The 14423-nt window shown below is 34.3% G+C and overlaps 1 protein-coding gene across 1 annotated transcript in view; it reads right to left on the bottom strand.

Moving 5' to 3' along the window:
* Positions 1-85: 85 nt before the first annotated feature.
* The window catches only part of LOC116346127 (protein phosphatase 1 regulatory subunit 3B), a 31940-nt gene continuing 17602 nt past the window's right edge, over positions 86-14423 (bottom strand). Inside the window, exons 2-8 of the mRNA XM_031776034.1 lie at positions 5105-5386; positions 4664-4846; positions 4076-4276; positions 3800-3974; positions 3507-3641; positions 2986-3298; positions 86-680 (exon numbers count right to left, since the gene is read on the bottom strand). Of these exons, the coding sequence (XP_031631894.1) occupies positions 3047-3298; positions 3507-3641; positions 3800-3974; positions 4076-4276; positions 4664-4846; positions 5105-5226 (1068 nt within the window). The 5' untranslated portion in view covers positions 5227-5386 and the 3' untranslated portion in view covers positions 86-680; positions 2986-3046. The remainder of the gene's footprint in view (positions 681-2985; positions 3299-3506; positions 3642-3799; positions 3975-4075; positions 4277-4663; positions 4847-5104; positions 5387-14423) is intronic.

The raw sequence follows: 14423 nt of genomic DNA, 5'->3' as shown, positions 1-14423 counted from the left end.
GCCTACTTACGTGTGTTTCTTATGTAAGTAGGCTGTTTTACCTTTGCGCTGTCTGTTTGTATATTTGGTTTTTGCTCACATAAATTTGTATTCGTCTTTTTGCAGAATATTCTGTATTTTATTGTTTTCTTCTTAGGCCGTCAATTCATCTTCGGATTCACACACACACAGAAAATACATTCAATATCATGCGCACTAGCATTCGATTTTAACAAGTAAAGAATCAACAGCGATCTGTATTATACAATTTTTGTACGAATTTTGTGTTCTTTCCCTCTTTCTCTAAATATTTAAATAAAAAAAAAATCAAATTGCCATTCAAACTTTGGTATTACACATATATAGATAAATTGCCGTTTTGTATTGCTATGGTCTAGCCATTTGCCCGTTGATTCGTGAGTTCCGTCTCTGCTTCCTTGAAGATGTATCGTCCACGCGTCATTGTAGCCATTCAATCATTGTGTGTGTACGCAAAAAATGAACGCATTGGATACAGAAAAAAAACTGTCATGATGAGTGTATGTGTGTGTGTGTGTGTTTTCTTCCCGGGTGATGTCAAATCTCTGTGTTGTATTTGTGTTGAATGTTGTTGATATTGATCAGTACATCGTTATTTTTATTTTTTACTTTGCGGCGCTTGATGTGCTGATTTTGTATGTGGGTATATTATGAATTTAGCTCTGTGAAAAAAGATAGAGAAAAGTCAAGTAAACAGGCGAGATATAGAATGATTTTTATTCTTTTTGTTTTCAGGTTTGAAATGGTGCAAGGCGAAAAAAAATATTTGCTGATCAATTGAATTGATTTATATATTAACGTCGCCAATTAAGAGTATAATTGAATGGAAACATCTGCCCTCTCGTACAAGATTAACACGAGCTGGCTATTGAAAAACGGCTGCTATTATCGCTGTGCATAAATAACAATAACATTACATCGAACGAGTTTTTTGGTAAAACAGATCCCCACCATACGGAATTTTAATGATAAATACACTTGATTGCGCTTAATGAAATTTTATGTAATTTTTGCTTGCAAAAATAACAGAGACGTTATTACGATTTTTCGGTTGAGAACGGTTAGGGAAATTTATTCGCAAGTAATTTTCACTCGACGATATTTTTAGACAAAAACAAAACAAATTTTGTCTCCAAAGCAAATTCTGACTCATTCGATGTTATAAAAATTATTCATTCTGACTCGACAGATTTATCGCCCACTGATTTTTATCAAGTCGCCTCAACTGTGATATATGGACGAAGATGCGAGATATTTTTACGATATGCACACGCATCGAATTGCAATGCCACTGACATCATTCAATTCATGAAATAGAGGGTCTCGCATTGGTAAACATTTCGATGGTATTTACTATTTACACAAGAAAGGTCTCTTAATTTGAACAAAAAATTACTCAATTTGCGAACAAGTTACAAAATGTATGTCGAACGATAGAAATTACGACCCGTGGTCACATTGAGAGAGAATTAAACAAAAAATTGAGAAATATAAATAAAACGTAGAAAGAAAGGAAAGTATTCCAAACACTCGCTGTGAAAATAACGTGTTAGAATAACTAAAAATGACCAATTTATTCAATGAATTGATACAAATTTGGGGAAGAATTTTTTTCATCGAACAAAATTGCAACAAATGCGAAAAATCGATATGAAAACGAAAAAAATTAAAAATTAAGTGAAAAAGAGAAAATCTTGAAAAAAAGTTCAAAAGACGTATAAAATTGGCTCGGGTCGCAAAAGTACTTAATTGGTAAAAATCATTTTACAAATGGCAATGCTAGTGGGCATGTATCGGTGTTGTTAAAGGCGTTGTCTTATTGGCGATAAATAAATAAAAGAGAGTTCCATAAGCAGGAAAAACGCACATTTAATTTAAACATCTTAGTTAGCACGCACCAATTAATGTCAATCTTTGGCACGTCAAAAAAAATGGTCAGATGTCATTTAAATTGGCGCTGTTCATGTGAATTGAATTCATTAAAAGTACTTTAATATTTTTCTTCTCCATAAAAGGTAATTTTTTCGCATTTGGAACAGCGCATTTTCTCTTTTTTGTCTGTGTCTATTGTTGACGCCATAAATTGATTTAATATAAATTATTTCCAAAGGTGATCATACGAATAAAAACCAATGTTTCGAATGTTGTTTTTCCCTCTCTCTGTCCGTTCCAAATCAATATTATGTTAAATTTATGATTTCAAAACGGCGTAAACAAACAAATCATATGTCATTCAATTGCGACGGTAATTAGAAAACGGAAATATATCGAAGGTGCTGCAACTTTCTTTTGTCGATTGCGACCCGTTGAAATGTATACAACCGGCCTTCAATGTCAACAGCCCGATGTGTGTAGTATTTTTTGTTAACAAAACAGAGACAATTGAGACTGTAATTGTGTGCGATTGAAATCGAAATGTGGTCAGCCTTGGTATTGTTTGCAACTTTACGCATATTGAATGAAATATGGTTAAAAACTGTATGAACGAACGACAGTTTGAACTTGTGACTTGTTGCATTTAATTTGCTGTCATCGAAAGAGAAACGAGGGCTCGATCTCTTGCATATCTATATTTATATCGTGTATGTGTGATATCAATTCTCACGGTTTTATACGGCGCGGTACGATGACGTAGATCAATTTACATTTTTGTTATTGCGACGCAATACATTGTATTACGTGGTGCTGATATTATTCCGAATACAGAACAAAGACACACCGACCGGAAAGGTGCACAACAATGTTATTTGCGGTGATTAAAGTACACGTGATTTTGAAATGCACGGAGATTTAATCGCAATTACCGCACAACATGTAAACAAGCATCGAGTTTCGGTGACAATTTAGTTCGTTTTGAGCAAAAAAAAATTTTCAAAGGAAAAATTTTGTTGAAGCGAAAAAATATTTTGGATGATGAAAAATCGTATAAAATTCTGGTAAAAGAATTCGTAATAAATAATAGCTTACCGTTTTCTTTAAAAACAAAACAAAAAAAAAATCGAAAACCGATTTGCGTTTAATTTGTTTTTCACCAATACGGGCATTCATGATCTAAATGGTTCCACGATGCAAATTCTGAGTATGAAGTCATCTTTGACTGTGTCAAATCGTTATATTTCGCATTTGGAATTGAAATGGGATTGGTGTATGTTGGTGTACCGTTCTTCATGCCCCCATACAAATTGATGCCGATCTTTTGTTCCTCCATATGCATTAGAATGCCGGGCGAATGACTAGCAATGAACGATGAGCGTTTTTTGATGAGTTTATAATTTTTGCCCTGCATTTGAAAAAAAAGACAACATAAAATTTGGTAATTAATCAAAGGCGTACTAATTGATAATGAATAGCTGTGAAATACAATTGACTAACGAAATATTCAACTTAATTAACGAATCGCATTCTTATCACATGACACTTTGTCACCAAAGCAATCTCGAAAATTTTTGGTTGAATGCTCCGATGTCATTGACTAACTATCAGCTCACCTCATTGTTGTCCCAATGTTCTTTGTCGTCGACACGAAAACATACGCAAAATTCGAGCACCACTGACGATGGGGGTAATGTGAGTTTAAACGAGAATGTGTCATAGAGAACATATGAACCGCCACCACCGCAAATCTGTGACGAGAATCCATTGCAAATTAATCCGCAAAACATTTTCACGAAATGCAATAATTTTCCTTCATCACGCTTACGTGAGGTGTGATGGAAATAAAATTGGACATTTTGTTTTTTCGTTTCATGATGTCACATTCGTTGCGAACAGGTCTACTTACCGGTGTATATGTGCAAACGGTGTCTTGTTGTGTTTTCCAATTGTCCCATGTGGATCGAACCAATACCTCTTTGTGGAAGCTAAGATTTTTCACTTTTACCGTTCCCACTAGCATCGATTCGGTCTCCTTGATTATGACATTTTCCAATGACACATTTTTACTATCTAATTTTTGTCTGCGCAAAACAAACGAATAATTTTTTTTTATATTATCATCGTTTGACTCGGGGATTTTTTTGTCCCGTCGTAATCACAAAAAAATTGTATGTTTTGGTACCTAAAATTCAAATAATCTGAAGCCGGTTGTTTGAATGAAATTGACCATTCTTCTGTGACGTCTGGTGCTATTAATCCTTGTGTGACGTGCGACAAAAATTCAATGCTCCAAAGTGGCGGCACATTTGATGGTTCGGACATTACACGGATCTCTGTTAGTGATTTTCCCTTATCATCGGCAAACACCACTCGCTTCTTTGCTCTACAAAATTAATCGAAATTAGTACTTTTTTTTCGGGTGGGAACCATACAGTGCAATTGACTAACACCACTTTATCAATGGTAGCTGTCAATAAATCTTATGGTCATAATTTTATATGAGAGTCGGAAAGAGTTTCGATTCAAAATTGTGTGCCGTCTGTCATTTTTTTCTTTTAGCTTTTTCCAAGAAGAACCAATACGAAAAGCAATACAGTCTTGCTTAATAATTCCTTCTGACTTTGAATTTTACGAAGTGACACCAACTACACAACATTACCGATTTGCATTAAAAAGCATTAAGCTCTATGCGGTAACTAGTTCACACAATCATCACAGCGACTCGTTTACACATATTTATTCGAATAATTATCACAATAAATACACTCACTTTTGATCATTTGATGTAATTTTATTCTCTGTTGTGTTGTTTTGCAAGTGTTCACTCTTCACCACTAAACATGGTCGCTTTGGTACCGTTGGCATTTTACTAGTCAATTGATGGAATTTTTGTCGGCTTTGAATCGGTGTTAAACTTTGTGAACGGCATAGCGACCTTGACGGATCAAAATATCTATAGACACACATTGAATAGAAGAAAAATGGATTTTTTTTTTAAATTGTTTTTATGACATTTTTTCACACTTTTAATTTTTTCGAATTTCTTTTTTTTTTAATTTTCACGATTTTTTTTTACTTTTCTGCGCAAAAACGATGAGTTTTTTGAAAAAAAATTAAAAAGTCAATTTTAATTAGAAATTCACGAAATTTGGTAGAATCAAACTTTTTTCTGGCTAAAAAGTGAAAAAAAAAAAATCAAAAATTTCCTTACATGTTAACATTTGGTCCGTAGTCGGATAAAAATGAAGCGGGTGGACTGTGACTGAAAACTGGTGGACTGTGAGAAACAAGCATCTCGTAATGGGCCATGCCAGTGATTGTTGTTGATGGCATTTAAAAATCTGGTTTAAATTCCTTTTCGCCTGCGTGAAAATCGTCTGTTACACTTCAATTCGGCATACAAACTGTTTGCGTGTACATGCAGCTATAAAATTGCTACAAGTCGTTATTCCTTACTGAACGAGAGCACGACACGCTGTTCACTGGATGACAACTGTAAGGAAAATATTTCGATTAGTTAGCTGTGTGTCGCCTTTTAAAGAGCCTCGCTTCGAGTTCAAAGTTCTTGCTATGGGTTATCAAAATCGCTTGAGACAAATTTAGAACGGATGGCAAAACAGCGATTCTTGTTGTTTTGACTTTTTTTTTAAATTAAATCGTATATGTCATGAGTGTAGTATTATAACATCAATTGCAGTCACTTCATCAGGTAGTTTTTGACGATTTTTTACATGAATCATTCTCGTGCACAAACAAACTGTTTCATTCAAATACCGTTTCACGGTTATCACACGCAATAAGTACGACCAAAAACACATTTACACCGTACGGCAATCAAGCGATTTACTCTTTTAAATCACTCACTCTCGCACACATTGAATAAAAACACAGACAGCGCAGTAACCACTTGAAGTGATTATCAAATTTATTCAATTTTGAATTCAACGCTTTAAATTCATTAAATTGTTGGCATTGTTTGGCAATGCATACTATCGTGTAATTGATTCGAGATGAACTCTCATCACCTTTTTTTTACAAAATTCTATTTCGGTCTTAGTTGCTTTTTTTAAATTCGATTCAAATCAATTTAGATTGCGATTGAAATCATGATGTTTTTTCTTTTCATGAGTGTAGTAGCGTAAGGTATTTTGTTTTTGTTTTAGAAGATTAACGATTTGTTTTTCTTCAAATCGTTTCGTAGACAGAAGCGACTGAGAATAAAATATTCGATGCCAAAAAAAATATGAGCCAAAAATTGAAATGTCGCAGTTTTTTTAACAAAATTTTTGCCACACCCGTACCAAATTTCGCGAACGAAAAATGAGAAACTTTTATTATGAATTTATGACAAAACAAATTTGCTCATTTATTTACATTCAAAATAATTTTCAGTATTTGCAGAGAAGACGAGTAAATATTTGAAGCTCGCAAAAATGTCATACAAGTGATGATATAGATGGATTGTGTTGGTGCCGTTCGTTGCGATAATTTTTATTGTAATACAATTATTATCATTAGCTTTGAATTTATTTCATCAACATTCTTAACATATTGTTATCTTGTTTGCACCCGCAGGTTATTGCCTTTTAATTCTAATAACAAATAATACCGGTTTTATAACTCGTCGTATTGAATTCACTCGCTGTCATAAACTGTGATTACAAATAATAATATTTTGATAACCTTTTCGGTGAGTTTAATTGTCATCATTTAGTATAGAAAAAGTGCCGATTTCTTCTAACTATCCACAATTACAACTCAAAACGGATCAAAATGTCAATTGGCAATTAGAAAATCGCATTCTCAATGAGCTATTTTTGGAGACGATGTAGTTTCCGCATGTTATTATGAAAATCGCAATAAAATATCAACCGTTTTTTTATGATACCACATGTCCGAGGTATGTTTTCTTCTTCCGAGGAATTTGTGTGTGTGTTTTGACAGTCGGCGGAGACGAAAATTACGATTGGAAAAATGAGAACAAGACACCGTTTTGATGACAGTTTTTTTCTATGACATCTGTTAAAATTAGATTTTAATGGCAATTTTATTGTTTTGGAAGGCGACGGCTTCGAGCGGAAAAATACTGAATAGAACGCGTGTAATAGTTTCCGAATTTCAACACGAGCGATTCTAAATGTCGGCAATGTTTTTGAATAGAAAATATCTTATCCATAGTGTACCAAAATCTGATAAAATATAAGCTGCACTCAATATATCTTCATCCACCGCGTGACCATAAATACAGCAAAACCTTGCCAAATTTCCGGTTATTTCTATGTCAAATTGTGCTTTTACACAACTTTTCAGCAAACATAGTGTGGAGAAGGTAATTTTTCTTCCTTTTGAAGTGACAGGTGGACTTTTAGTCATAGATGGACCGCTTAGGTCAATATTATAAATGCGCCATCAGGAAATTGTTGATTTTACTTATTGTCATGGATCATTATCACTTGAAAGCGATACCAGGCAGTCACAGACGTCTTTCAGACATGTTAATGTGTTAAACAAGTCTCAAAACATTGAAAATAGAATGTTCCGATAATCCAACGCACTCGGAAGTACAAGTGATTTTGATTTTATGACTTTTTGTCCCGAACTCACTGACTTTTAGTTGACATTCCATCATTTTACTCAAAAGAGTTGTCGTCGTTTCAAAAAATGGTGTCAACAATCGATCATGTCGTCATTGACATTGCAAAATAAATCATAACTTTACCGGGTCACAAAGGGACTTTGATTCTTTTCCACTTCACCAAAGAGGCACTTAATCGTTCTTCGCTTGCATCATTCGAATTTTATGTGACAAGTGTCACCCGTTCAATGCATGCGGAAGATATCTTTGATTTGACGACGTCAATTCGATCAAGCTTCATGAAATCAACGTTTCGCAACATTTGCTTTAGTTTCATTTCACGTTAAGCTTTCGACACGGGCTATTTCAAATAATAAATTCGCGAAATAGTTTTTTATTTTTCAAATGAACTTGAATTTGGCAAGCATTTGCCAATGAAATTGAACGTGATGTGCCAAATCCGACTGTTAATGAAACACGAATGTATTAATAATAAATTTATAATACGTGAATGAAACTTGTCAAATCGTATATCGAATTGAATTCTGTCCTCAAATTTGGCAGCCTCCAAAAGAGTGTCTCCAAAAAACATCCTTGAGATCCATCAAATTATACAGTTTGTTTAATTGGCAAACTTATTATCTATGTCATCGAATGAAAAAAGGTGATGTGCTTGTCTCTCATTAAAATTGTTGGGGTAGACAGAGTTGCGGTCAGAGTTTATCAGTATAGCATTGGAGTGATTGTTTTGGCGGCGTTTAAACAAAATAGTTTTTGCGGCGAGAAAACCACAACAAAACAAACCATTCTTATGTAACTTCATTTTTGTTTACTACGGGACTACCTTTTCAAAATCGAAAAAAGCACACTTATTTCTGGGTCCATTTGTGTCTACATAGAACAGCTAGCCGTAGCAATTTCTTGGAATAATTAGAGATTCATTTCAATTGATTGCGTTGATTTGATCCCCTTCTTACACTATTTTCACATACTTGGCGCGAAAAAGTGTTTGATCACGCTCTAAAGTGATGACTACCAAGAGACAAGGGTCGATTCAAATAAATCTGCTATTCGCCGTTTGCATACACACAATTAATATAAATGTAAACAAAAACAATCTGGTCACGGGATCCTAATGTGAAACCGATTTTCGCCACGTAACGAGCTCAAACCAAAGTCGAACACTCGCCAAATCAATACAGAGAAGAACAAAATCGATTTGTAATAATAAATAAAGCACACCGATGCAAATTTCAATCAGGTTTGAATGCGATTTGAATTTACCGATGATTTTTTTTATTTTGAATTCAAAAAACGGCAAAACCATATAGTCGATCGTCTCGTGTCGGTAATAAAAATGTAATCTCCTGCAAAATTTTGACCATTTTCAAACCAAATGCGTTTTGTCGACACAATATCACGAGGTATGTCTGATTTGGTATAATCAATATGTGTTTTGATTGGCGGAGAGAAGGTTCAGTAACCGATACTTGGCAAATCGTCTGGAAATTGACTTTTTAGATAATACCAACGAGTCGCAGCCAAATTGCCGACGAAACCGCTTCTTTTGGTGGCAAGTAATCACATAGCTCTGGTGCATTGACCGTTTCAATTTTGAAAGTTCAAAATTCGTCCTTGGGGAAAAAAAAACCTTTTGAGAATGGCAAATTTTATAATGATGAAGTCGACTTCAGCGTCGGCATATCACCTAGGCACTGGTGCCATTTTCGACACGAGTTTTCCTATTAATGTGTTTTTTTCAATCTGCTCTATTTTATCAAAATTATTCCAGAGCACAATTATCGACTACCAATTGTTTTGAATTTCGAAAGTACCGTCCCCCGTAAATCGGTCAAGCATTGGTATTTGAAACGCAAATTGGAAAAGATAAAGTCAATCAATTCGAAGGACAATCAACATGAACAACCAATCAGTACCTATTTTTCAATACTCGTGTGATCACATTACATCCAATCAGGTCCATTATTTCAAATGTGTTTTTGGGGGTGAGATAAATGGGACAGTGTTTGTTTGCAAGTTTTCGCAGGACCGTTCGAAGTTCGGCTCCATGATTGCAACGTAATCGTTTCTGGTGTCTTTTGAAAATATGGAAACTTGTAGCAATCGGGAGACGAAGTTCACGGTCTTTGGCTTTCGAGTCCATTTTCGGGCTCTACAAAGCGAATCAACGGGCTTCACAAAGGGAAATCTCACTTCAAATCGAATTCAGCAACAATAATTTGTTTGACGCAAGTTTTAACACTCTATAATGTGCAATTTAAAAATCAATCAATTTCTGTCAAAGACGACCGATTTATCCTTTTGAAAATAGAGTGAACAAACAGTCAATGTTTATATTGTAATCTCATTTCAATACTTAAGACCCCAAATTCTTCGAAATATTTTCTGAAGGAATTGTGATTTTTTTAAATTACGTTACGCAGAAAACCTGTTGGAGATTCATTATCATGAATATTTACTGTTTCAGACTGGAAGTGTTTATGAGAATCACTGAACGTTTATTTTGAATATAATGCGAATTGAAGTGTTGACAAAAAAAATTATTTATTTTTATTAAAAAAAGCGCCAGACATATTTTTTCCCAAATTAAATGATAATTTGCCATTTTCTACGTCTGTTCCGCAAAGAATTTCATTCATAATCATAATTGGAAAGTTGTCTAAAAAGCGAAATACCACGAAGATAAAAAACAATTGTATATTTTTGTCGCGATTTATCAAGAAGTCGCCTGACTTTCTTTTCTTATCGCTTCATATTGTAATTTTCGTTTTTATTTTCGATGTATGTGGGGGTCATATTGATTCGTATTTGTTGTATTTCTTGTTTCTCCGAATGATAACGCGTCTCTTCCAAATTCGGCTGCAAACAGAAATTCCATTAATTCTTTTTAATTAGGCCAATTAAAAAATCGCTCTCATTGTGTCTGTATTGTATAGGGAAAACTCAAAATTCACTTGTTTAGCTAAGAAAAACAAAGCACAACAAGTGTTTTGACAAATTTCGTTTGGTAGATTCAAAATTGTTTACGTGATAAAATTGAGAGATTACACCGTTTTTTTTTTGTATTTGGTAAATATGATAATGACAAACGTATAAACTAAGTAAATTGAAGCACAAAAATATGTGAATGTCGTTGACGGGATTTTTTTGTTTTGTTCGAGTGTTTGGGTTATGTGCGAAAAAATGCGAGATATGACACAATGCACTGCTGTTTAGAAATTTTGTTTTGGCACATCATTTAGCAGCAGATTACCGGGTGATAGATAATCTCTGGTTTGAGCTGATTACCTATTTTTTGGCTATAAACAACGAAACAGTCTTAGAGAAGGTCAGTGACGGATTTTTAAATTTTGAACAAAAATATGTTTTTCCCGACTAAAATACAACCTTCGGATTTTATTGCAATATCAACGACACAATTAGATTCTCTTTTTGCGATCCAAATTCATTGAAGAGATATCAACGATACCACATTCATTGAAGAGATCAAACAGAAATGTTTGAGTCAGCAAAACATACATCTTGTCTATTTGACGAATTTTTGTACTCATACCGAACAATATTCAAGGTATTCGATAATTGTTGAAGAAATTATTATTTCACATGCCGAGTCGTTTTGCACACATTTTTTTCGCAATTTTTTTTATTTTTAACAATTTCAATTGCATTCAACAAGCTTATTACATCATTTCATTGACCAAAACACGCGAAAATTACGCAAAAACATTGTGTCGAAATTGATGTTAATTTCGCGAACTGAATGGATTGAGCAGTTTAAACGGATTGAACGTGTGTTAAAATTATCGCTTATCGTTCATTACCGTACGCCCCATACAAATTAAACGGAATTGTCTCATTCAGTCACTCGATTTGTTTTGGCTAAACAAAACAAGTCTCTTAAAAGGTCTTTGTTTTATTATTGTTTCCTACGTAATTGGCTCAATAAGAAATAGAGTTGTAATTGTCATCTCATCGATTATTATTAAATAAACCATGAAACATTTTCAAGCGGTTTGTGTACGCAACGTTTCTTTGTGCTCATGTCTCTGTCATCGCTTATAAAATCCGGCGATCCGGCCAGAGATCAAGAATTACTGACGTCAAAGTGGCTGCATCGTCGAAAAAATCGAGACAAAACAAACGTGGAATTTTCCGCGTTTGCTAATTTAATAAGTGACAGCAAAAAAATAAAATGTCTTACATCCGTAAGATGAACTTTTCCGCACTGTGATCCACGACATGAAAGAAAACTAAATCTGACATTAGTTTTAGATAAAAATAATTTTCGAAGCACTTTTCTTACAAAAACTACTAAAGATGGGAATTTTTGTATCGGAGCCATGCCTATATGATATCGTAATCATGTGAAAATTTGCAGAGGTTATTTTTTTCACAAAAAGTTAACATTCTGAAAGTTTGAAGAAATTTCAATGCATATTAAGGGTACTTCCCATACAAAATTTCGTTTTAGAGCGAAAAATCCAAAATATTGTTCGGGAGGTGCCCCTAATATTCGTTGAAATGTCTTCAAACTCTCGGAATAGTATTTATGTGTGATAAAAATAACCTGTGCAAAGTTTCAGCTCATTACGATATCATACAGGCATGGCTTCCATACAAAAATCCAAATTTTTTGAATTTTTTGTATGAAAAGTGTTTCGAAAGTTGATTGTATCGCAAAACTAACGTCATATTCGGTTTTCTCGTACCCAAAAACCCCCCAATACACATTTTTGAGTGTTTAAGAATACATTAAATATCACTTTTGGAAGAAAAATTGAATTTTTCCCATGGATGGACATGGGCATCACACCAGACATGACACTTTACCCTGTCAACCAAAGTCGCTCAAAATCTAATGGTTTCTATTCCTCGGCACCCCCAATCATCCTGTGAAGTCAGATTTTGAATTACTTTTCTTGTTTGAAAGTTATCGTGTTAACAAATTTTTGCGTACAGCGTACAGCGTACAGCGTACAGCGTACAGCGTACAGGGTACCACGCACATACATTCGGACATCGAAAAAACGCTAGATTCGTGTTCCCTGGCTCCTAAAACACCCAGAAAACATGTTTTTTGAGGGTGTTAATTTTTCGACCGATTCCAATACTTTACCTTACACACTATAGGTGTGTGCGGAAAAGTAATAGAAGTACTCCCCATACAAAATTTTCTTCAGGAGGGAGGTATCTTCAATTTGTATTAAAATTGCTTAAAAAAAATCACATTTTTGGTGATTTTTTCTTTCCGTACAATAGACTCGCTACACATTTTGAAATATTTATACGTCAATACTTTATTAATTGGCCAAAAAACTTGACTGCTCTTAGACAATATAATTCGGTAGTTATTGAATTAGTACTGCACTATCAGTTCGGTAAAGGAAGAAATTTGGAAACAGTGCGGAAAAGTTAGACTTACGGATGTAAGTTCCTTTTTATTTTCATTTAAAAACAAATGACAAGCTATTTTGAAGCTATTTAAAAATGCAACGTGTCTTCAAACTACTTATTATGTGCACAAAACCAAAATAGAAAACATGCTGATGATGCTGGTGTTGTGGCTGTTGCTATAGTGTTGTTGTTCACTGACTGATGTTGCCCCAAATACATTTCTCACTGATAAAAACTTACTAGGAAGTAGGAACATTACAAACGAGTAGATTTTTCCCGTAATCTGAAGAAAAAAGGCACAATTTTCATAATATTCGCGGGACAATGATTTAAATGCGTACATCACGCATTGTTTTAATATGTTACGTACAACTGCGAAGCATTCAATGTTAATTGTTGCAAACGGTCCAATCGAAATGCCAGGCAAATTCTGTTTATGATTAATCAAATGAATCAAGTGCTTTTGAACATCAACGGGCCACGCATACCAATTACAATCGAAAAAAACGTCAATAATCCCGTTATCCTTAAAAGTGAAAAGACAACGTTTGCAATAATTATTTCGTCAATGGTTGTTAATGAAAAACGAACCTGAAACGCTTCTCCATATTTACAAATAAAATATAATTGTACGAAAGAAAGAAGGGCCAATGCATATCCAGCAACATAATTGAACTAAAACGAAATTCACACAAACTATTTGTAAAAATTGACACAAAGAGAGTATAATGTAATAATATTTACCATGTACTGACAAAATATTGACATGCCAATTCCAAATGTGAATGCGGGCGGAGTAAAAAAGGCTCGCCAATACACGAGATCAGCTGCAGTGTTCATGAATCTGGAATTAAATTAAGCCAATTATTTTTCTATAATTTATTTGTTCATCACGGATCATACTCATCGGCGTCCAAAGATAAGCCCAAAATGTACTTAAATGTATTCTTTCTTCTCAATATTATCGTCCATCTTTTGAAGTTCATACTCGATCAACTTTGGTCCAATCATAATGGTTCCCAGAAAAATTTCAAGCGCAATTTCCATGCCTATGTAGCCAGGAAAACCGTGAAAACCAATAACGATTTGAAAAAGTGTGTTTCCAATAAATGCAGCATTCGAATTTTCCTCGGTGAACGGAATGCGAAGCTCTGAAGCGGTTACTTTAGTACCATCAGTAATATATTTATGGATTGGTCCAATTTCGACAGCACAAAAACAAAATGCCATAAATCCAACACGAACTATCACATTTTTCACCATATCATCGAGATGTTTTGAACAGATTTCGACGTATTTTTTATCTTCATGTTTATCAGGGTATATGAAAGTACCACTGTAATCAATGCAGCTATGTAAAAAATACCGATATTTTGAAGTTGCTAACCACAGGAACTCAGAGGTGCGCACGCATTTTTTTTTTGGGGGGGATAGCTGTCAAATTTCGGATTTTCGGAAGGGAGGGGGTCAAGAAAATAAACAATTCTTGGGGAGGGTCAATCCGGATTTTCTTCCGAAAACCTGAAACCGCTTGTATTAA

The sequence above is a fragment of the Contarinia nasturtii genome, unplaced genomic scaffold, assembly GCF_009176525.2.
Source record: "Contarinia nasturtii isolate CC-2019 unplaced genomic scaffold, AAFC_CNas_1.1 Cnas_scaffold_1435, whole genome shotgun sequence".
NCBI classification, from domain to species: Eukaryota; Metazoa; Arthropoda; class Insecta; order Diptera; family Cecidomyiidae; genus Contarinia; species Contarinia nasturtii.
The sequence above is the reverse complement of the archived record's forward strand: the minus strand, read 5'-3'. Positions and strand labels throughout refer to the sequence as shown.